General features: G+C 38.8%; 1 protein-coding gene across 1 annotated transcript; it reads right to left on the bottom strand.

Annotated features, from left to right (window-relative positions):
• Positions 1-1,720: 1,720 nt before the first annotated feature.
• Positions 1,721-22,016, bottom strand: spats2 (spermatogenesis associated serine rich 2). The gene is made up of 13 exons (XM_023415622.2): positions 21,905-22,016; positions 19,144-19,428; positions 18,074-18,153; positions 17,015-17,123; positions 16,416-16,465; positions 16,049-16,271; positions 15,211-15,390; positions 14,897-15,032; positions 11,497-11,555; positions 8,730-8,839; positions 8,364-8,466; positions 6,313-6,458; positions 1,721-6,213 (listed from the first exon to the last, which is right to left on the bottom strand). The coding sequence occupies exons 2-13, from the start codon at positions 19,166-19,168 to the stop codon at positions 5,899-5,901; spliced, it is 1,536 nt and encodes a 511-aa protein (XP_023271390.1). The 5' UTR covers positions 19,169-19,428; positions 21,905-22,016; the 3' UTR covers positions 1,721-5,898.
• Between the last annotated feature and the right edge of the window lie 2,381 nt (positions 22,017-24,397).

Here is a 24,397-nt window from a genome sequence, read left to right as displayed (position 1 = left end):
CACCCCACCTGTTGTTGTAACTGGTTTATTTTTACTTGGCATTACTTTATTCATGTATTACACAGGATGAGTGGTAACCCTAATCAGCAGCAGTTGTTCCGCTGCTAAGAACAAGACAGTTCTTCTTTTCCCTCCTTTCTATTCAGCCCCTGAAGTGGGACATTATTTCATAATGTCTTATTTATTTATTGTACAGTCCGTGTGCGCTTATAATGCATCTTGTTCAAGCTTGATTTGATTAAACCTTGACTAGCCGTTTGCTAATTTGTGTTAATTGAACGGCTTGAGCCTGAATTGAAAGTCGACGTTAATTCTAACCGGGCTTTTTCAAGCTAGCGCTGATTTCCTTAGCGACCTTTATGGAATACCCCCCAACTTTAACTATGACGTCAACAATTAACAAACACAGAATGTGATGAACTCCATAAAGATAGATGTTATGAGAGGGGCGCTGTATTGAATTGAAACAGACTGTGCAGGTGTACCTAATGAAGTGGCCACTGAGTGTAGGGTGGAGGTAAAGAAACTGGAGAACAACATTTAGCCATGGAAATGTTGTATTTATCTTTTTTTAATCCTCATGCAAAGGCTGAAAATATCACCTGTTGACTGAAATCCGAAAACAAAGAACTTTTTGCGTTGCAGAGGGTTAATGAACATTTGGTTGCTGATTGACGGTAGTGGAAAATACATTTACTCGAGTACAGCACTTCAGGGCATTTGTTGGGTGCTTGTACTTGTGAGTTTCCATGTTCTGCTACTTTAAACTTCACTACGTCAGAGGGAAACACCCCCACTTGTTTAACAGTTTTAGTCACTTTTCAGATGAAGATTTTACATAAACGTGATTTGCTTGTAAAATACAAAAACATTCTTTGAAATTTAAGCTAGCCGTTCCTAATCTATTTGACTTGCAAACCCTTACAAAAAAAAAAAAAAATCAGTCTGTAGTTGGGGCTCCTGGACAGGTTTCAGATCAGTTCCACAAAAGAAACTTTTCCCCTCTAAATTTCTGTTTTAACACGTCACAAAAAAAGCAAAGATTAGAGAAACAAAAATGACAACAAATGTGTGCAATCTTGTGACCTTTTGAAGGGGACTGACTCCTAGATTGGGAACCACTGGACGGAAATATGTAACTGTGTATAAAGTAGATAAAGCAGCTCCACCCTTAAACAGTCAAATGCTGCTGATGCAGGATAACAACAATGCAACAATCAGTCTCTGGAGCCATTTCTCCATTTTTTTCTGTACTTTTACTTTTGATATTTTAAGCACATTTTACTGTTTACTTGTGAAGCAGTGCAGGACTTTTACTTATAAGAGAATATTTTTACATTGTTGAATTGGTACTTTTTAGTAAAACATGAATACTCCTACCTCTGCTGTTTGATGAGGTCCTCCACCAAGCCGCCCTCTCAAAACTCACATTTGAACCTTTTTTCAGTGTAGTGACGCCCTCTGCTGGCTGCACCTGCTGTTGTGCACAAGTACTTAACGTCCAATTCTTTTCCACACAGGTGTTTCAAAGTTTACTGATGTAGCTCATCCTCGTTACTGTGTTAATGCAAGTCACCTGTGTTAACCTTCAGTCAGTAGATTTTACTTGGAACACTATTTTCAGTGTTTCACCTACCTCCTGGTTTGCTGACATACAGTCTAATGAATGCATTTCCATCCATTACATATTAATATAACCACAAAAAAATAAACATACACATTCAGTATTGCAAACTGTTTATTTGTAGGAAATGAAAAGTGTGCCATTCAGTGAAGGGGAGAAAGAGGGGGCAGGGGTGTTGGGGACGGTCGATGTCTTTGGTCCATACTCTGGTGGAGGGGATGTCAATGAATCGGTGGGAGACAAGAAAAGGCACTTGAGTTTACAGTTGTCTCAGAAAAGTTGTCTTGAGAAGGACACAAGGTCTACTGGAAGAAATGAATGAACTAGATGTTTTAACCTCCATTATGCCTAGTATGAATATCACATACAAAATGCCCTATGTGAGCACAAAATTATATAGCTACATATATGTATATACAGTAAGGAATCTGAAAGTAAAGTAGGGTGGAAAGAATGAAGGTGAAGTGTTGGATTTATCCCCTTTGGATTTCTTTACAGGCTGAGGACAGAAAACAAAAAGGCAGCAATTTTTTTTTCTTCTTTTTTTTTTTTGAAACAGGACGAAATTATTTCTTTGGCGATTACCTAATATTCCTACAGTTTGGAATGTAAAACAACAAAAAGTGGTTAAAGTGAGAAGACAAAATCCCAGATGAGAAAACGACTACTCTTTTGAGTTTTGATTATACAGGTCCTGCGTCTCTAATAGTAGAGACGCTGGAATAAAAGCTAAATTGTTTGTTAATCATCTGTCCTGCAGCTTTGATCAGCCTAAACCGCAACCCCAACAACTTCAGTCAATAAAAATCTTTGTGACATTATAACCAAGTCACCGCCTCTGAAAGCACTTACAGGAATAGTTTCACCAATCTAGGAAATACACTTTTTTGCTTTCTTACCTTACTGAGAGTTAGATGAGAAGACTGATACCACATACAACACCCCTGCATGGCCAGACTGACTTCCTATTGACCTCCACTGTACATGGTAGAAGTTGTACTCTAAAGCTCAAATGATTAGTTGATTAAACCATTGACTGTCAGAAAATTCATTGGCAACAATTTTGATTAGTGATTGATATTTTTGAGTAAACATGCTTGTGAAATGTGAATAATTGTTTGTTTCCCTTTTTTCTATGATATGAAATCAGCATCTTTGGGGTTTTAATTGCTGGTCAGACAAAACGTGAAATCTGAATATTCACTGTTTTCTGACATTTTATACATTAAACAGTCAATTATTAAAGAAAAAACTGAAATATTGATAATAACAATTGTTAGTTGCAGCCTTACAGTAGTGGAATAATTCTGTCTTACCTGAGGTTTTCTGTTAATTAAAAAAAATTAAAGCAATTTGATGATAAACGACAAATGAGGTCAATATAAACAGCCATTACCCCCGTTATACTGTGAATCGTCGTGTTACACTTACACCTCAGTTTCTCTCCTCTTTCCTGACCCTGTTTGGAAAAAACGATCCTGGATGGCTCCATAGAGAAGCTAAGGGAAGCAGCTGTCCATGGCTCTTCCATGGAGGTGGAGGGAGCTTAACCAGATGTACCCAAGTTATTCTTCATCCCTGAAGACTTTTCTCCCATAAAACTGAAAAAATACAGTTTGAAAACTCTTTCCATAAAGTGTAAATTAAACCTTTGTGATATTTGTCTAAGTGACTTTTTTAGCATGGTGCCATGTTCTCCTCATTGTGCTGCAGTAAGCCATAATGGCATCATCACTGCCGGAGAAGTTGTTGAGGTTGTTTCCCCAACAGCCACAAGGAGCAACAATGAGCCCATTTCACACTTGGTCGTCAAGCGACACAAACGTGAAATTTATTCTTTATCAAAAATGTTTTCAGAGTGTTTTTCAGTTTTACAGGAGAAAACACTTGAAAATGATGAAGACTAACTGGTTGCTTTGGTAAATGAACATCTGGGTTAAAGAGGGCTGCCTGTTTCCAGTCATTATGTTAAGCTAAGCTAACTGGCTTCTCATATATATCATCATGTTACAAGAGTGGTGTCAATCTTCTCATTGAACTCTACACAAGAAAGCAGAAAAAGAACATTTTTTTGTTAATATCCTTAAAGTCAAACGCATATTTACCAAAAACTGCGAACAAGTTCTCCACAATATTCACTAATATAATTATTGAAATAAAGATTTTTTTTTTTTATCCTATCTCATCTTTAAAACTAACAAAAAACCTCTTATGATCAGAAATTCCATGAAGAGGGGTGAGAGCAAAATTTTAAATTCATTTCTTTTCCTTAATTTCTTTCTCGAGGGAAGACGACACATGAAGAAAATGCAGCAATAATGTAACAACCGCTTTTACTCAACAGCCTTGCAGCTCTGCCTCGGTACAAAACTACAAGTGAGAGATGAGAAAACACCAGCGGTTCCTGTCCCTAAATAAGCACCCACTGCGAGAAAACGCCTTGAAAACAGGCCTAGTCAAAATATCAGCAATGAGGTATTCACCAGCTTTGTGTTCACAGACTGTGGACACTACGAAGAGACTTAACCCCAACAACAGCCTTGCAGCCTTGTCTCCTTTGCAGCCATAAAAACGACCTGTGAAGTCCAATACCAACCTTCCATCAATCAATTTATCTTTCACAGATGGGATAAAGTGAGTATATAAAAAGGGGAAGAGTAGATCTTGCACCTTATTCTCACAAATATATTTATAATTCACGTCTGCTCTACAAGTACCATCTGTTTTTAGAAAGCCGACATGATGCAGACATCCATGTTTCTAGAAAGGCAAATGTGAAGTCTCTCTGTGACTAAAGGCAAGCACGTCATTAATATGCCATTCATGTGCATATAACAACAAAAACAAACTGAACAAACTGGTGGAAGAAAATCCACCTGAATAAATGTCGAGAACTAACTACAAAACATCATGTGGACAGTTTCCTTTGCTGTGAGTTTGAACATATCATTTAACAGTTTTCTACAAAAGGTAATGAGCCCTCTCATTGTTATAAAATAACTGACAGCAAGCCAAGAACAACAGCACACGTGATGACCACGTTGGCCGGTGGGCAATAAATCACTGCCTTAGGCAATATTTAAAGGAATAGTTTCGCATTTTGGGAAACTATTTTCGCTTCTCGCCGAGAGTCAGATGAGGAGATAGCTAGCACTCCCACATCTGGATTGGAGAGGGAGACAATGAGCTTAGTTTAGCATTAGGACTGGAAACAACGGGGAGACAGATAACCTTGCTCGCTCTGGTGCATAACTCCCCATCAAACCACCACTTGTAGTTTTTTTTATGAAAAGATAGAAAGTGTTAATAAGTGAGCTATAAGAGGAGCTAGCAGGAGGAGGATGTTAAATTAAGACAGGTAACGGAGCTGTTTCCTACCCGCTCCTGGCCTATATACTACTCCTGTCTTTAGCTTCATACTTAGTTTACATACATGAGTGGTATCCAACTTCTCTAACTCTCGGCCAGACAGCAAATGAGCGCGTTTCCAAAATGTTGGGAACTATTCCTTTTGAGAGCAACTTATGAGTTCCTCTCAAACAAATCTAAGTCCTAGCGTTAACAAGTTCCCTACTGTTTGTAGCAGCCATTTGAAAAGCTCTGGATTACAGTTTGATATGTTTCTTTTTTTTTTTTTTTTTTTCTTTTTTTTTTTTTAACCTTGCGAAGATTAACGATAGTCTGTAGTGTTGATTGCATGTCTACTCTCCTGATGACAAAAATCCCTGTTCATGCTAGAACAACTTTTGCACTTTCACTACGCTTTCCACGGTGAAGGCATTGAAATGGTTCTGGGAGACAAGAAGAAAACAAAACAAGATTTGAGGTGCAAATCAGAGAGCTGACATAAGCCACAGCAAAAATAGAAAGTACTAAGAGTTCAACTTCAATAGTGCACAAATTGTTGCAGATAGTTCTGTTAGTCTCTGGCAGACTGCTCAACTGCAGAAGTTAACAACAGACCGACAATAGCATAGCAATGAGATCTCTCAAAGGGGGGCTAAGGATAGAAGCTGTTACCTATACCGGGATGGGAGGGATGCAAAAAGGAAGAGCGATTAGAGAACAGTGAGAGCTTTTCAAGTTTGAAGGATGAATGGATGTATGATGCAGAGAGGTGGCACTACAGCTCAACTGATGGAAATATGTAAACTTGTATTCTATTCTTCATTGAAAGGAGTTAATAGGGGGGTGTGTGCAGGGTATGGGATGGGTACAGGGAGGAGAGTGCAAGGGTTAGTAGATGGGTTTGATTAAGATGAGGGTTTCCAGCGTCAAGGGCAGTGCGTCCGCGGAGGCCTCTGGGGCAGCCCGTTGTGAGAGGGTCGGTCTTGGTTGTGGGAAGGTCGGTCTTGGTTGTGGGAGGGTCGGTCTTGGTTGTGGGAGGGTCGGTCTTGGTTGTGGGAGGACGAGGAGGAATGGGAGGGACCCCTCGAGTTGTTGGAGTGCTGTGAAGTATGACCACCGTCACTCTGGTAGCGGTGGTTAGTGCGACCGGCGTTCCTATCATGGTAGGAACCGCCGTTATACCGCTGACCACCCGAGTGAAAACCTTGTCCCTGGAAAGTACGCCTGTTGCCCTGGAAAATCTGCGGGGAGATTTAAAAGTCAGTCAGTATCTAGAAGTTAATTAAATCTCTGGAGGGCATCAGCATCTGTGAAGTGTGAAGCTGATTCATGATCTGAACCTGTTTGGTTGGTGGGGGGCGGGTTTCACTGGGGGTGCTTTGGGTCTGGGTGGGAGGAGGAGTTTCCAGCAGGCTCGGGCTGGCGACAGAAGAGGATGTGGAGCTACAGCGGGACCGATTTGAGTAGCCTGTACGTGGATGGTAAACTGTAAGAGAAACAACAAGGTAAAGCACTTACTATACAACCTGAGACTGGTCTTATGAAGCAACATTATTACATTAGCTTCGTAACTGCACTGTGAAAGTCAGTGTTTTCTCACCACACAGTGACGTCACTCTTAAACAAACCAGCATGACTGAAAACACTGGTGGACGAATTTCTTGAAATTTATAATCACCTTACTTCGCAGCTGTATATAACAACATCGCTCAGTAACATAAGTAATCAATTACCCTGACCTGGACCCACGTATGGATTACTGAACAGACAGGCAAGACCATCACTAAGAGACACAAAACAGCTAAAAAAGAAACTAAAAATGACCAGAGAGAGAGGGAGAGAGAGAAAAACACTACAAAGAAACAAACAACCACAGAAACAAAAAACCCCCCAAAAAACAACCACAAAGTGTGGGAGTCCTATCTAGGAGTGCTGGGGGACCTTTTACTCGTCTTTACTCAGGAGCCCAGAGTCTCGTAATCCTTCCAAGCCTGGACCCAGACAGGAGGCAGAAAATTGGTGGATGAATTAACCATTTAAAAAATAACTTATTATTATTAATTTCCAAGCAACTGTCTCCTGACAGCCAAAAGTTATGAATAATGTACATACTGTATAGCAGGATTTTCATACACATGAACTTCAGGTTTTTATTAATGCTAACATTAGTTGTGTGAGGGGTGGTGGGTTCTGTGCTGCCTGTTGAGACCCATTCACAGTTCATTTCTCAAAACCTGGAGGAGCTAAATTTAGTGTAGTTCTGGTTAGAGTGGCTACTGCTGCACGCGGCACTTCCTCACTCTAATCCACGTGTCATTATCTATGGCTGACAGCATCTATCGCAGTGTGGATTGGAGCTCTGGAAATGTAAGGATGAATGTCACATACAAATTCACCTTTCAGTATTAATTTCACTGGTTTCCAGCAAGCTGCTTCATTTCTCAGTCCTGAGGCTGTCCATATGTAAGCTATCATGACATTGTGGCAATGAGTTTTCTATCCCCCTGCTGCACATGTGTCATTGATTGCAAACAGGAAACCCGTCCATATTAGGGATTTGAAGGGGTTCTAGGTTTTCCTTGGCAATGTGGAGCAGGGTACATATAATCCTGTTTCATGGGACAGATCACTGCTTTAGTTCGGCAAATTTATGAGTTCTGAATGTGTACTAATTAGTAGCAATACTGATTACCTGGTTTTCTTTAAAAACACATAATGACAGTGTATTATTTTAACATACACAGATGAGCCAAACCATTATCACCACTTACAGATGAAGTGAGTACAATTGATATAAATTGATTATTGACATATATATATATACATAAATGCTTGATAATATGTATTTTACACACACACAGCCTGAGGACAATCAGTGGAGCTCCAACATTGCTCCATTTTGTTGGCTATTAGACGTCACTACTTTTCAGTACCAATTTAACTGTGTCCATAGTAATAGTATGGAAAAGTATTGACCTCTGAGAGCTTCCAGACAAACAAGCACTGACGCATTTGAGAAGATGATATTATTTTATGATGTCAGATGAAAATGTGAGTCTTACTGAACAATATTACTTTCGGCTTTTTTCCAAAAGTTTTGTCTTTTTCCAAAGACACAGCACACATCTTGATCTTGTTTTTGCATAGTACAATAATTTGCTTATTAGTCACTGTCAGTGTGTACTTCCAGCCTGCTGTCTGCACTGTACCAGCTGCTGTAACTGTGGGTGTCTGAGACATGACATTATCAACTGTGGAAAGTGATCAGCTTGGTCTTGTATTTTGTGATGGGTGGCGGGAGGGTGTTATGTATCGTTTAGGATTACTAAATGGGAAAGGGCAGATTTTCACTTGAACACAGATAAGGAAGGTAATAAAGGAGATCCTGTACCTGATCCAAACGTCGAGATGCTTGTCTTCAGCGGTTCAAGATCAAATGTAAATCTTACAGCTTTCCCAAGGTCCTCATCGTATTTACGTTCACTCACAAAGTGCTGCAAAAAAGAGATAATCAATTATAATAACAAAATCATTATCCAAGATGCAGCGGGTAAATGCATTTTGATTTGCCGTTTTCTTTCAGTTGTTATTTCTGCTTGTGGTTCACCTGGAAAAGACAACAACTTACTGCAAATGAGCTTTTTAAGTTGCTTGAACAATTAACGGCCATTTCACATTTAGACTCTGACACCAAGTCAAACACTGTGAGACAGAGACACATGAGGCCAAACTGGAGCAGCAGTGTTTTTCAAAGTACCTTGATGTCTGCACGCAGTTCAGTCAACTGCTCCTCAGACATGGATGCTGACTGGTCAGTCAGCCGTCTGAGCTCCTCCGCTCTCTTCTGTCGGGCGTCCAAAATCACCACTGGAACACACAAACAACACGTCACCTTTAGCAGATATTCAGCTGGTCTTAATGTACAATGTATGAAACCAACAAAAGTGACCTTCCATCTTTCAGATGAATTTCAGTCCAATCAAAAACTAGTTTACAATGTATTTGAATATCTTTAATATCTGTGTCCTGTAGGTGTCTGCCAGCACTAAAACTCACTCTTAATTACTACTAGTTAGAGCTGCAACTAACAATTATTTTCATTACCAATTAATCTGATAATTTTTTACTTGATTAATTAATTGTGATGTTCAGTTAATTGTGATATTAGAGAAAGAAAGCAGCAAATCCTGCTTAATAAATGAAACAATTATGAAAATAGTTTGAAGATCTTGATCTACTAATCAATGAATCAACTAATTGTTTTAGCTCTGACTGTTTTGTCCAACGGTTGAAAACCCAAAGATACGTAGTTGAAAACAAATAAATCCTCAGACCTGAGAAGCTGGAAGTAGAGAATATGTGGTATTTACGCTTTATTTAATTTATTATTATAATTCTAAATCTTATTTTTTAATTTTATAATGATATTCCTTGCAGTCCTGATAAGTTTCATTTTTCCTCAGAGAATCTAGCTGTGGCGTTTTGAAATGAGAAGTACAAAGTGCAGCTGACTCAGCATCTGTAGGTAAACAAGGGTCAAAGATAAAGGCATTTTCAAATCAAGATAAATTGTAAGTGCTGATGTGAAGGCACTGATGTAAGCGTCATCACACACTCAACATGTCTCTTTGCACATTTAAACCTCATTCAAATGTGTTACTTCAATTAAATCTACATCCAGTAACTATACAGTTAGGTCAAGAACAGTGTTGCATGTGTCAACAAGTCTTGTGAATGTGTTGCCTTTTGATCTACCACAGAAAGAAAACTGGAGCATTGAGGCATCTCTGCATACGTCTACAATGCATGTCTCTCTGTTTGACTCGGAAAGTCTGTGCAAAACAGTGAATCTACACAGAAGTTTTTGCTTTTTGATCCAGAGGGACTGTCACAAAACCATGTACCCTTCATGTAATAGCTGCATGTTTTTCTGATCTTGTGGCTGAGCTGCAAATGTAAGAAATACCATAAGTAGCCACTGTATAAAGAGCTTTTCATTTGTTTTATATTTCTAGCAACGGTGTTCAGCTGTTTTTACAAAAGATCATTAAATATCAAAATCTACACTACATCAGACCTGAAATGATTAGTTGATCAACCGAAAATGATTATCTTATTTTGATAATCCTTTAAGTCACAAATACCAAAAATACCACAAAAACCCTTGAAGACGTAAAGTTGGGCTTTAGAAAACTGTGATGGACATTTTATTTTTTATTTTTTTTTTTTTTTACTATGTTCTGGTATCTTATAGACCAAACAATTCATTGAAAAAATGATCGTCTTGCTAGTTGATTTGACCTGAAACAAATGATCGATTAGTCGTCTGTCAGAATATTTACTGGTAACTACTTTCATTATCAGTTAGTAGCTGCCCTTGACTCAATTTCCATCGTTCTGTGTTCAGTTGCTATTACATGCATTATTATACACAAGCACAGATGTGTGTGGAAACGCACAAGAAAATAGCTTCAACAGTCTCTTCTCCCTAAGTGTTAAGAGGTAGCAGGAGCAAGTAAACAAGCAAATTACACTGTGCTTTATGAATCACTTTTAATTTGCTTGTTTCGTTTGGCCTGTAAATATTTGTTCTGTTAATGTAATCGGCTTGTTTACAGAGAACCCAGGTCTCTGTGCAGGATCTGCAGGAAGTTTGAGAAGTTTGAGATACTGACCCAGGAAAAGCATTTTGTGTGTCAGTTAATGGAAAATATTTTGAAGATCACCATTGAAGTGATTTTTTTTAGATATTGATGATGGGCAGATTAATGACAATAATCAATAGTTTCAGCCCTAAACAGTACTGGTATTTGGTACCCACAGTACCACAGTAAGATTGAACAGGGATCATTATATCCTGGACTGTACTAAGCAATTCAGAGAACATCTTTTTTTTTGTTTAGTTATACAAATGTCATGAATTGAAAACATGCGGGTTGAGGGCTGTTTATCAGTAACATCTTTTCCTCCAGGAGAGCGAGAGGGTTGAAGGAAACCTGTCAGCACAAATGTAATGCAGGAAGGAGATTAGTGAAAAGGAAAATTTTGAGGAAATCTGGCTTTTGTGATGTCCAAGAAGTACTAGAGTTTCTCCACTTCCCTCTCAATTCCCCACACACCTTGCACAAAGACAACATTGAGTCTCCCTTGACACCTGACACTATTCACTTTTTCCAGGCCTGGAACACACAACACTCTACACTGAGAGCACAGAATAATGGAGAATGGCCTACTTGTACAAATATGCAGTCTTGCTCCGTCATGTTACATACACACTCACACAGCGGTATGCCCCAGGTATATCAGGACCCAAAGGGCACCACTGCAGGTCTGAAGAAACTGGGACTTGCTGTGCTACAACAATCCCTTTTTTCTTCTTCTCTGGAAGTGATTTAGGCCAGATTCTTCAGGCCCTTGAGTCAGCTGATCATATTATATGAAGAATACTAGTAGCTCCTGGGTGGTAAAGTATGCGACAGGCAGGGTTTTGGTTCAGTCTACATACTGGAAATAACAGTACTTACTGGCCTCCGCTTTCACTTTATCCATCTCTGCCAGTAGAGTCACTTCTCTGTCCATTAAACTAGAAAAAAGAAAAGAAAATAAGGTTCATTTTTCTGTAGTCACTCCAAGATAAGAAATATTGTGCACGCTGACTTTGCACTGAGATTGCAGAGCTATTCCAATAACATTAAACAAAGAGGTGGTTGCATCATCACTTTGGGATCAGAAATGCAGCAGCATCAGTGAATGACGATGCAGAACAGCAAGTGCAATACAGTTAGTACAATATTTAAGCAATAACTCATGAGAAGAAGTGGCAGGTGTAATGCTGTTCCCCCTTTCACCATCATCACATGATGCTGTATTATCATTGCATTATTGCGGTGCATTAACCTACAGTTTAAATTCTGGTATCCATGATGAGCTGCTGAGATGACTAAGACACAAAAAGCTGAGGGAAAAAGTACATTTAAATTATGCAAAGAAAAACGGTTCCATTACTTCGCGCTAGTCTCAGATCCAAGTCCAGTTAAAGGTACCCTGTGGAGTTTTTGACAACTGGTAGCGCTATAGAGCGATGGGGGTCCACGACTTTTGTTTGTAAGGACTCATGCAGGCGAAGACACACACACACACACACACACACACACACAGACACACACACAGAGGTGGTGGCAGTGGAGAAGAAAATGGCTTGCAAACAAATATGGATGTAAATGAAGCAGGATTTCTTTCATGAGGAACATGTTTCACTCACCACTGTTGTCAGGTCTCAAGGATACACACAATGCATCTTGGTGAGGAACAGTGAATTAAAACATATCTTTGTTTACAAGAAAACTCCACTTGGTATGTTTTAGGCCTCAGCATGCTTCAAACAAAGTACCTATTGTATCGTCTGATAGGGTCTTGAAACACAGAATATTTCTTTCTTTCTTTCTTTTTAACTGTTTTAAAATTTTAAAAATAGGCAATCTGGCAATCATGGCCACTTTACACAGCAATCAACAAGGAGTGCACGGGTGAGAAAGTATGCAGGTTTTGGATGTCTCCCTCAGGCTCCTTTTTTTTTTTTCTTCTCTTTAAACAAATGTTACCATGAATGCCTTTGAGGAGAGACTTGCCAAAAATGGGCGCCGGTCCCCATTCCTCTCTCCTATTTCTTTGTGATTTGTGAAGACAACACAACATGCAAAGACACAGAACTCTACAAGGTATCAGGGAGGTGGTGTGATGCAGTCGGGGGGGAGAACATGACAGCAGGCTTTTGTGCCCAGCCTTCGAGTGTGGTATTTGGAACAGATATAAAACATGGAAATCTAAACTACTGGATAACGATACAGCCCTGCTCTGATCCTGCGGATAAACTGTTCTGCCTTTAGGTCCAATTATGCTGGATAGCTTGTTTATCTTGTCTGGTGGCTGTTTGTAGGTTACAGGTACGTTGTGTTGCATGAGGTTCTCTATCATCTATCTTTCTAAAAAGCTCAAGTATGAATTAAGATTTTCGTCCATTTTCTGTGCTGGCTGCTAACAAGTCAACAAACAATGTTAGTCTTAGCCAAAAAAGTGCTGTAAGAGCCTCATGGGAACTGAAGGAGTTGAGCACTAACAGAACAATCGCGGTTTTATATTTGTTAAACTGACAAAGTGCTCAACTTTTACAAGTGCAGCAGCTGAGAGAGAGAGGAGCTAAATGGATATCCCATTCAGCTCAAAATATCGACAGGAAGCCAGGGCATCATGTTTCAGCTTTTCAGAGAGGACGACGAGGGAGCTCTCCATGAGCAATACAGCAGATACTAATAACACTTAACAACTTACTTAGTTGATTGAAGAATATATAGTTAAGGAATACATAAAAGAGTGACAAGAGTCTTGTTTATAATTGCTGATTCAAAGATAAACCAGGACACACTGACACACCTCCTCAGTGATGAAGCCGGCAACAGAGGTAGTCACAGAGTCAGATTTACTGTGTAAAAGTGGGAACCAGCATGACGGGACAGGACATTGACGCTGTTGTAAACACCGGCATGCTATCTAAAAATCACACAGTGTGGCAACTTTATGCTTTATACGGCAATATAGCAGGATCTGTTATAAGACGCTTCTATAAAAGCGACCTGAGGTTTAAAATATAGAACGGTCTGCTTCCTGTTATGCAAAGCTCTGCCCCAGAGTCACCAACAAGGACAAAGGTAAGAAACAGCCCTTTGACTCACTGATGGTAAAGCAAAACTTACATAAACACATAAAAATACCATGGACAAAATATCATGGAGCACAAATTTCCCCTTTCAACCAAATAGTTCCAGGAACTATGGACCTAGATGAACAAATCTAGGAACTAAAAATCTTTTGCGTACTCCTGTTTGTTTTAATCCGTGTAACTGAAGAACCACAAAGATCGGGAAAATTAGAAAGGCTACAGATTGAAAACTGACATCATCATTTAAAACTAGTTTTCACACACAAGGATAGAAGATAATCCACATGGTGCTCTTAGATATTCATGAGTCACAGAACAGTAAATACAGATACAGAGCTGCAACAATTAATCAAAAACTTAAATAATCGGCAGGTGATTGATGGTGAAAATACTCGTTTGTTGCAGCCCTAGTCTGGTTATTTATTTCTGCTTTAAGGTGGAATCATGGTCCTGTCTGTTCTTCTTTTCAGAGTTTAATCGTTCATTTCAACATAATGCTGCCACAAGCGATCTTCTAGCAGAGCCAAGGAAAAGCACTTTCAGTTATCGCCCATCTTATCATTGTCTCATTCATTTATGTTGACGAATCAGAATTCTTTCAGTAGTGTAACTACTGAAATGTAACCGCCATGAAATTATTAGTAAGTAAAGTTTTATTTCTTTTTTTCTTGCTGCTTCCTCTCAGTTCACTCACTAGCTCTCGACATTCTCCTCTTCTCTCTCTCTCTCACTTGTTTTAAACTAAGTGAGACACCAACGACAAAGCTGCCTGTGTTTTTAACTATAATTAACAACAAGAAATGTCCGACCCTCATCCAAATATCAGTACTTCCTTGTTTCATAACTGAAGTTATACACAAGTTGAAGCAGCTGTGGTGTCTGTGAATGACTAATTGGTGATGACCAGCCTCAAAAATCCCCCCCCCTCTTTTAAGTTCCTGAACCATCAGAAAGTAGCACCCGCAGAGCAGGGACTTCTTCTACATCTTGAACTTTCATAAAGGAAATGAATTTGTTTTAGTTGAAAGGCCGTTTACTTCATGAGCTCCTCAGAGAGATTCTTGGTCCCATGGGAGAGTTTCTGTGGTAGAAATAACTAAAAAAGTGTCTTGTTGCACCTCATGTTTCAACATGCTCCAAATATTTTATCACCTCAAGATTCAGCTGCGGCCATGACCAGAGGCAGATATGAAAAGAAATGTACATACCAGCTCTGTAGCTCAGCAAACGTCTGCTTCATCCTCTTGATTGAAGAGTCCATCTCCTCCTTGACCACCATCCTGTAGCGAGTCAGTGAGGCAGTGCATCTCTGCAAGTCCTTCACAGAGCGGTCAATGTTGGAAGCTGAGGGGCAGACATTTAAGACATGTTGAAGAAAAAAAAAATGCTGCAACACATTTTGTCCCTGGTTAGGTTTTACCTGTTCCTTTGCAACATCTTGCATTATCGATTATTGCATTCTTACAACGAACTACATTTCAGGGGAAGGTCATCTGTGAGACAAGAGTTATAGGTGTCTAACCTATCTTCTTGACTGCTGGTGATCCTTGCTCATCAGTGGTGGATGCTAATGAGGAAGTGGGGGGATGTGAATTTGAGCCTGGCCTGCGTCGGGTCTTGTTGCCTCTGGGACCCTGGCCATTCCTCCCTGCTTGCTGAGAGGCGGGACTTGGAGCGCTGCTTTGACTTTCTGCTTCAGCACCTGTGGGGAGACAGATTACTATACAATAAATAAAATAAGTAGTTTCAAAACTTACTTTCTCCAAAACTGCTTACAACAGGGTTGAGCCACAACAGTTGAAAAGATTCACATAATTACATCACATTTGTGACAGTGTGAAAAGTTGTCTTAAAAAAGGTAGATGACAAAGTGCTCTCACTTTTCTAAGTCTGTAACTTATTTTCTTATTGTGTGCACTCATGAGAACATAAATGTGGCTGTGTCAGTAGCTGAATGAAGTGACCTAATCCATCAATGTCATGTCTTTAGAGCAACTCCATACTGTGACAACGAAAAAGGAACATGACATTAGATGTTCAAAAAACATTTTCAAAAAGCAAAGTGGTCCATGATCGGAGGCAACTCCAGGAAATGTGACAGATATTAGATGAGAGAATACTATTACAGTAGGTGCCAGACAGTTGGTGAATGCAACAAGCTCTTAATGACTCAAACCTGGAACTTAAGTACTTTTAAGTACTATAAAGAAACTCAGAGCAGACTTTTATCGATAATCTTCATTTTAGCATGGTAGCATAAAAAAATACAAACAAACAAACTAGCCCTTCCTAAAATCCCTCTGCTCTTGCCTCTTTTGCTTTTATTACTCATCACATTTTGGCTGAAGAGCTGTTATTACCGGTGGTTTCGGATGTAGCGGGTTCAGAGTCCAGCTCGGCTGCATCCAGGGAGGCAGAGTCCAGCTGTTCACTCAGAGAATCAAGTGACTCTCCATCCATTACTGATCCGTTGGCATGAAAGCCGTTCATCTCATCCTTGCCCTCCTCCGGTGATGTGGCCTCAGGTGGAGCAGGCTCTGCTGAGGGCTCTGGCTGAGGCTTGGGCTTCTTTTTCTTCTTGGGCTGCAAATGGAAATATCAGTGTCAGACTGAATGAGGGATACTTTAAACATAAAGAAGTACAGCAATTAGCTTCATGTATTTCATAATTAAGAGCGACAAAAATGCCAAGTCAACAAAGACACATTCAAGCTTCCTGGTTCCCACCTTCTTTTTTCCAGTGACGTTCCACTCTTTCAGGATCTCAACTGCACTGCCTACGGCATAAAGCAAACGCTGACGACAGAGTACACGGTGACATTTGACAGACTTGTAACACCCATCTCAATATCGGAATGCCCTAAGGTGTTGTTGAGACTGCCAAATGAGGAACAAAGTGGTCTGACGTACATTTTTGTTCTATAATTAAACCTGCCAAACTGAAGGCATGCGTGACACTCAACTTCTGAATGCAAGGCATGGAATGCATTAGAAAATATTTGTTCCCAAGGTGAAGCAGCAGCCTTGTGGGCAGCAAGCAGGCACGACTAAATTAAATAACTAGCTAACTACAAGTGGGAAGTGTATTGGAAATATATGTGGAATTCTAGTAGCGTATTTGTGGAAGTAGGCATTTGATAATACTAGCATACATAATATAAAGTGAGTTATCTTAAATCTTTTTCTTTATGTGATGTAAATATGACTGTTCTTTAGGCATAATTGTTGTAAAATATGCAATGCCACCAGTTTTATGGTGAGGTATAAGGGAGCTCTGAGGGCCAATTATTTACCAGTGTTGAGGTCAAACACTGACGTCATCATACCTTCTAAGAAAGCTTGAACAGCCTTGTCAACACTGTTTTCAAAGTGCTGCAACACCAGCACAATCTCATTGTTGCTTTTGTTGGGGACAACTGCCCTGACAGCACTGATCTGTAAAAAGAAAAATAAACAAATGAAGCACCAATTGTTAGAGGAACAGGTTTTTATGTACGGTAATCAAAAAAATTTTACTCTAAATTCACACTGAATATGTTGTGACATTTAAATTATAATTGGCTTAAAAACGCAGCACTGGACTCTTGGTCTTACTTACATACTACAAAAGCGAAAATACAAATATTTTAAGAACCTGTTTTGCAAACAAGTAAAAACACATGCAAGCAGCTGAACAGCAGAGTTGCCATGTGTTATTATTTCTTGAACAGCTATCTATAAATCATATCATTATTTTTGATTATTAAAAAATGTGTTAGCAGTTTTGGCACTACCTACTTTCAATGTAAGGCATGAAAAACTCACAAAAACATTAGACACCAACATCTAAACAACCTGCCATGAAAACATTATGACACCACAGTAAAACTCTGCAGTGTCCCATTTTCTTTACATTGTTCCATTGTAGATTAACAGCTTTAAAGAGGACGAGGCTCCCTATTATCAGACTACAAAAGGACGTATGTCAACCAAAGGAAATTCAAGTTATCTAAGGTGCGTAGCTATTGAACATGTCAATAACATTTACAGACAATGATGAATTACCTCCCATTAAGACAGGAATAATCCACAGTTCAACACCAACTCTAAACCTTGCATTCTTCCTTCAGCAATACTATAACTGTTACTCATGCTCTGACAGCTTGCCCTCGTGTTTACTGTTGCCAAAAACCAGCTCACTGGGAAACTGTTGAGCAGAGCCCACAACTAATGTTGCTGAATGTCAAAGAGTCCACCAACACAGAGTGGAAATGTCTAACTTTTGGAGAATCCCATAATATTTCCTCAAATGTAGAGTTCTTTGTTTGAAATGTAAGCCTTCCCAAAAAAAAAACAACCTGCCGGCTCTTTGTGCCAGTCATGTGCAGTGAGTGTATGCTTCTTACCTTCTCCTTCATCCTCTCAGCTGTTCCTCCTTGGGACATGACCATTTTCGAGCGAGTGTCAAACACCACCCCAGACGTATCTGGAAAGATATAATGAACACTAACCTCTATTTTCTGTTCAGGCCTTGACTCGTATTTGCAAACCACTGTAGAAAATCATTTGCAAAACAAAACAACTTTCAAACATCTTCAGAGATTTCCTGAAAAGAGTTGTCGGCTACGTTTGTGACTCCCAATCATGTTGTACTGGCAGGTGTGTTCTTGTAAGCCATTTGTTGTCATCATTCAAAGTACAAAGACACATGAACAACCATGTTGATCTATCTGAACAAAACCGATTAACTCCTTAATAGTTTGCAAACAGACTTCATTTGTTCCCTGGAGGCATAAAGTGTCTAAAACAACACACAATGAGAAAATGAAGGAGCCGGCTTCACTGCACACTGCAGTGTGGAGGTGGAAGGACGTGTTATTTAGGCATCTAAGCACAGCAACTTCAGTTAAAAGCACAAGCAGCGCGCACTTGTGAAAATACAAAGAAACAAAAACTCGTCACATCTGTGCCTGTACAGTCTTGAATCTGCGTCTGATTTAAATGACTAATAACCACCAAAGGCCTCCAAAAAGGCATTCTTCCAAAAAGGAACAACCTCAGGGTTCCTTCTATCAGAGGTGGAATAAAAACCGGGCCATTCAAGAAACAGCTGAGTATGAAGAGTCAGGGCAAAGTCCGAAGTTAATCTGTGGCCATTTATGGATGAGTCAGAAAAAAAACAAAACTGTTGGACCCATGTAAAAGTTGATTTCCTCTTTGTAAAAAGTATTTCTGTACTTTACACCACAGTCAGAGTTTTAGGACGACTCCTTTAGATTGCATTTCAGAACAATTAGCACAACTTTACTTGCTATATTAATTAATTAATTAAGTTAACCTTCTGTAGCCATTAAAACACCAATGATGACTACTGAGTGTGCCTTTGTACAATTAAAGCATACAAAACATTTAATACAAATTTTTATTCATCTCAATTCTTTTTTTAAATAAAAAGGTTTATAAAACAAATACATACCCTTTTGGCTGTTTTTCTTTGCCATATTGTCACACAGATGTATCCGGGAAAAGTGTGGGTTTATACTCCCACAAGACTGTAAAATAACCCTTCAAATATGTTTAAGCTGGTGTTCAAATAAGGACTCCAAGTGTGATAACTTTCAGTTTGAATTTCTCTTCCTAGAGATGCCAACAAGGCTCACTACTGGCGAGGGGGCTGAAAGAACAACGTTCAGATCAGTCCTCCACCTTTTAGGCAAAAATTCAGGTTTTCCTCTTGTTTCTTCACCAAGTTGATTTAAATCTGTGGAGAAAAAAAATTGAGAAAAACATCTCAGCCGTGTTATAGGAACTAGTGATCAAATATGGATTCATGGCAGCTTATCAAATGTAGAAACATAATTTACATTTGAAAGTAACTGTAGCCATGTTGTATGAAGCAAAAATGTACAGATACCAAACTTCCACTTTTGTAAGATCTGAGAATGTGAATGCAAATCAAATGAAATCCATTTCCCCTGGCTATAAAATATGAATGAAAAACAGATTTCAATAAATTATTGTCTGTCTGGCAGAGCATTCTCGAAAAAATCTGCAGTTAATATTGTCCTTGGCAGGAGCACTGAATTTAGTTTGGGGGAAAAAGTTAGTAGGGCTGCACAGAAACACATCTTTGAAGGGTTTTCCTTTTTCTCAGCTCTCTGCAGGAGTGGTAGTTGATAATGTTATGAAGGCAACACAGAATATTTGTCATGCATTAACAGCCTGGGCCCTTTGAATAGTCTGATGATGATGACAGTATTAGCCACATTGACATATAATAGGCATGATCAAAAACTTCCTCAAATATTGTGAATTTTTCTGCAGCCAAACTGATGGCACAGATTCTCACATAATTAGGTCAGTATTATATCTGAAATGAAGATTTCTAAAACTGCTTTACCTTGCCATGTGGTTTTAATTTTTATACAATCCACTACAGTTCCTGTAAGTGAAACATTAAAGTGGCTCCTGGGGAAGCTGACTGGCCTGACAGTCACATTTATAATACAGAAAGGAACCATTTGTTTTTGGCAAATGTTTCACTACAAAATGGATCAACAAATTTAGTTAAACCTTATCACTATTCCTTACTCGGCTTCTGCTCTCAAATAAAACCAACACTTTATATTTATTTAACAATCAGAGAAATATTTTTTTCCCTACATTACACAATGAAAAAGGAATTTTGATTTGTAGTGGGAAAAGTAACATCTGCAAGTCTCTAAAACAAAAAGGATGCCATCACTAAGCTGAACAATCAATACTGCACCGCTACGTCAGACTTGCTTGCTGACTGCTGCCATATCCGAGTCTGCTTTAATTATGTCCCCTCCAACCTTAAAAATGCTTGAACCAGACGTCCAGTGATCTGGACCCATTTTTATGGGCCAGCTGTTTCCCTCTTTTAGGTTTCCCTTTCTGATCCTGGTTCTCTAGAAAGGGAAACCTAAAAGCTGTACAAACCCACACCCCTCTGATTAGTACTTGGCATGCCACAGTCCTGGTTCCACCACACCTTTACAGACGTCAAACTCACATAGGAACAATCAACAAGTGACACTGCAACAGCCAGTCATGCAAACACTAGGATGCATTATGTTTATCAAGAGGGATGGTGCTTGAATCTTCAAGAGAGCCAGGTGCACTTGTATTGAAAGATGCTATGGTGCTAATTCAGCACTCAAATAAACTTGCTCCAAGTGAAGAGGTTGACCAGGTCTAACCAGGAGGATATGAAAACTAGAGGAGCTTCTGTCACACTAAGTAGCCACATACAGTCAGACTCAAACAAGGTTTTCATTGACGTCCACTTCAACTGGAAATATTTTTCATCACCACTGCCAAATAACTCAATCTCCTGACAGAGAAACCAGTTATTTCTGTGTTTATAGGCAGTTAAACACGGTGCATTTCTTATTCCACGTTAAAATGCTAAATATCCTTCATTAAAACAGGTAATGTTAAGTGGTAGAAAGATAATCAGATGGAGATCACTGTCATCACTTGCCGCAGCGTAGCTAGCATCTTAGATAATATATTTATTCAACGCCCGTGTAACTTGGCTTGCTGCAGAAGTCAGATCAGCCTTAGGGTTTTACTGCAAGACAGCTGTAAATCACATCCAAACAGACAGGGTTTCCTCAAATCTCTGAAAATTATAACCTTAGCTTTTTGCGTCCTGCCCATTAAATAGCCAACTTCGTGATAATGTTAGCTAACTAACCCTGTCTGCTGAGCGGTGTGATTTAGATTTCTTAACACACGAAAATGTTTTTAAATGATAGCTTTTCTAACCCTAACATATTCTTACTGAATTTCACTTGCACAATAGAGACTCTACTTCAGTTCAGAGCAGCTCATTTCACATATTTGGCTCAAGTCCGGAGGTTACGTTAACGTTAGCTAGCTAACATTACCTAACGTTGTATGATTAGCTTTGCACAGCTCTGCGCTACTGACCGCAATAATTTGCTGATAACATTACAACACCAAAACCACCATGACACAGACTTAATGCAGCATAAGGTAGAGACGCCTTATTTATTGACAGACCTTTGAATTGAGCCTTAGCTAGCACGCAGTTAGCACACTGCTTGGCTTTTATTATTCTATGCTCTGTTTTAAGGCTAACCATCACTTAGCTCCTCAATTAAACAAATAAAATACTATTAAAGCATTAGTGTTCATATCAGTGATTAGTTCACTGTGTTAGTTGTTAAACGAAATTAAATACGTACTTGATGCTGGCAAGAAAACTGATCAGTAGATTCTGGAAACGGGTTACCGCAGCTCCTACCGCCAGCCGTCTTTAATGCCAAGTAGTCTGCTGTGGGCAATATTTTCCTCGACCAGACTCCCTCCGGGTTGCCAGGTTGCACTCAAACATCCCCCCTTTTAATACGTTTCAACTGTGGATCAGTTTTCATTGTTTTGGCAAAAAGTGCATTTAATAGTTGCTGAATCACTGTTAAACTGGCCTTTGAAATAACCCTTAAGGGTACTTGTAACCTTTGACTCCAGTCCAGAAGATTGTAGTATCTCAGTGTCTGAGGTATGATTGGTGTAAAATGTTCTTACTTAATTTGTTATTCTGAGAAGAGGATGAGTGAGTATGTTTCTCCCCATTGCAGTTTAGTATAAAACGCCGTTGTGCAAAGGGGTAGTAATGCAGATTGTATGATGTTTCTCACTTGTGGTATCTGTGTCCTGGACCCAGAATAAAAGCATTTATTATTTATTTATCAAATACAAATGAAAAAAAATAAATTCACATAACATGTAATTAATGTAAATTAGACTGCAATTTGCTGCACTCTCACACATAAGGAATTAAAAAATAAAAATGGAGGAACTCCTGGGCGCACCTATTGTCATTCCTTGATGAAAGAGTGGTGCCTAGTGAAGAAATTGGGCTGGCATTGGAATCGCATTTTTTTCCTTCATCTGCATGTTTCCTTAGTTACACTTCACACATACAAATATTTATGGAACATAATACAATTTCACACAGACACAAACAAATACAAATATGGTCCTGCCATGAACATGCACACTTCCACTTACGTCTTCCATTGTTTCTGGTCCGTACCCTCTGTTGTGTTTATGTGTAGTGTCATCTCCTTTTAGTGTGATTTACTTTTCAAATTAGTATCTTACTAAATAAAAGCTAAATAAAGAAGAATTGTGTACAGTTCTGCCTCAGTGACATAAGAAAATGTTACTCTCCATGCATAGGTAAACTTGATGATTATCTCTACCAGAGTTTTTTTTTTAAAACAAATTTTTTGCATGATTTTCCCTCCTTTTAAATATTATCTTCACTTATGCTGTCACAATGTATGCTACACAAAATAAATAAGCTGCTGCAGAAAAGCCTACAGTGAAAAAAAAAGCAAAAAGACAATCATTAATACAATGTAGACTAGTCGTTTGATGATTTTGCAAGAGAATACATTAGATCAGATCTAAATCCATTAGTCTCTCGGAGTCCAAGGTGACATCTTCAAATGTCTAGTTTGTTTGGGCAACAGTCCGAAATCCAAACATAAGATCTTCCTATTTGTGACACTGAAAACAGCAAATTTGGGGATTTACTTACTGAAAAATGACTTAAATGGGTAAGTGATTATAAAAATAATTGTTAGTAGATAATTTTTTGTCAATCAACTAATCAATTAATCATAAAAGCTCTATTTTTGACATGGCCAGTGCAATAGTCCAATTTAATTGCGCAAAAGGTACATGTGTTTAGAGAATTTTCTTTTTCTCTGAGACATTCTTTGAACGACGCACAGCTTTTTTAGATGTGTTTATTAATGTGACCTTGTTTGTCAGCTCAGCAACTGTGTTCCCAAAGTCTCTGACTTGAGAAGTGGGACAGAGAATCTAGGTTTAGATTTCTGTTTCTGTGTCTCAGGTCCCAGGACAATTATCAAAGGCTTGTCTATGTTAAGTTGCAAAAAATTATAAGGCATGCACAAGTGTATATCCACAGTGCAGTAGTCTATAAAGTTTATTTGTTTTTATGGAAACTCATCTTTAAAGGGCAATCCTAATGATTTAGTATTGCACTTCCATAAAAAATAAAACAGAAAGGATCTAAATCACTACATTATAAAATATTCTAAAGTCAGCAATGTGGGTCACTAGACAATCATCATACATACAATGGTTTTCAGAGACTGTACTTTGTACTTTTTTATTTAACAACTATAGTTACTAGTTACATTTTGGATATTGAATACACAACACATGATCAGTTTGTAGAACATGATGTGTTTTTATAGATTAAATAGCCCAACAATGTATGAAGCAATTAAATTTGCTCCAGCTTGACCAGCTACAACTACACATAGTAGCTTTGGCATAGTTTTTTTCCATGCTGGATGCTCTTCATGACACAACCCTGAGTTCAAAGAGTTGGGTATGAAACCACCAACCCAAGAGTCAGCGGCCAATCTGACCCTGTACCACAGCCCCCACCTACAACATTAAAATACCACTTACATATTAATACATAAATAAAAACTAGTACTTCTCTAAGTAAAATGAGCAATTAATCACTTTTACTGGTAAATTGAGCAATCTTATAGTGAGCTATTGCTACTTTTACTTGAGTAAATTATTCGATACCTGTTACCGATACCACCACCGCATGACGTTTTTTTTTTTTTTTTTTTTTTTAAATTAAAAACGGCTAAACATCCAAACCTGGCAACCAACGATCCACG

Source organism: Seriola lalandi, unplaced genomic scaffold (assembly GCF_002814215.2).
Source record: "Seriola lalandi dorsalis isolate HSWRI2012SDOR001 ecotype SW California unplaced genomic scaffold, Sedor1 jcf7180002054554, whole genome shotgun sequence".
Classification (NCBI taxonomy): Eukaryota; Metazoa; Chordata; class Actinopteri; order Carangiformes; family Carangidae; genus Seriola; species Seriola lalandi.
The sequence above is the reverse complement of the archived record's forward strand: the minus strand, read 5'-3'. Positions and strand labels throughout refer to the sequence as shown.

What these genes read in the sequence shown, in the direction of transcription:
- spats2 (XM_023415622.2), bottom strand. Translation starts at nt 19,168, where the DNA reads ATGGCAAAGAAAAACAGCCAAAAGG. An exon ending in CTGAGAGGATGAAGGAGAAG is followed by an intron (nt 17,124 to 18,073) that starts GTAAGAAGCATA and finishes TTCTTTTTACAG; the next exon opens with ATCAGTGCTGTCAGGGCAGT. An exon ending in TTTGCTGAGCTACAGAGCTG is followed by an intron (nt 11,556 to 14,896) that starts GTATGTACATTT and finishes TCTTTTTTCTAG; the next exon opens with TTTAATGGACAGAGAAGTGA.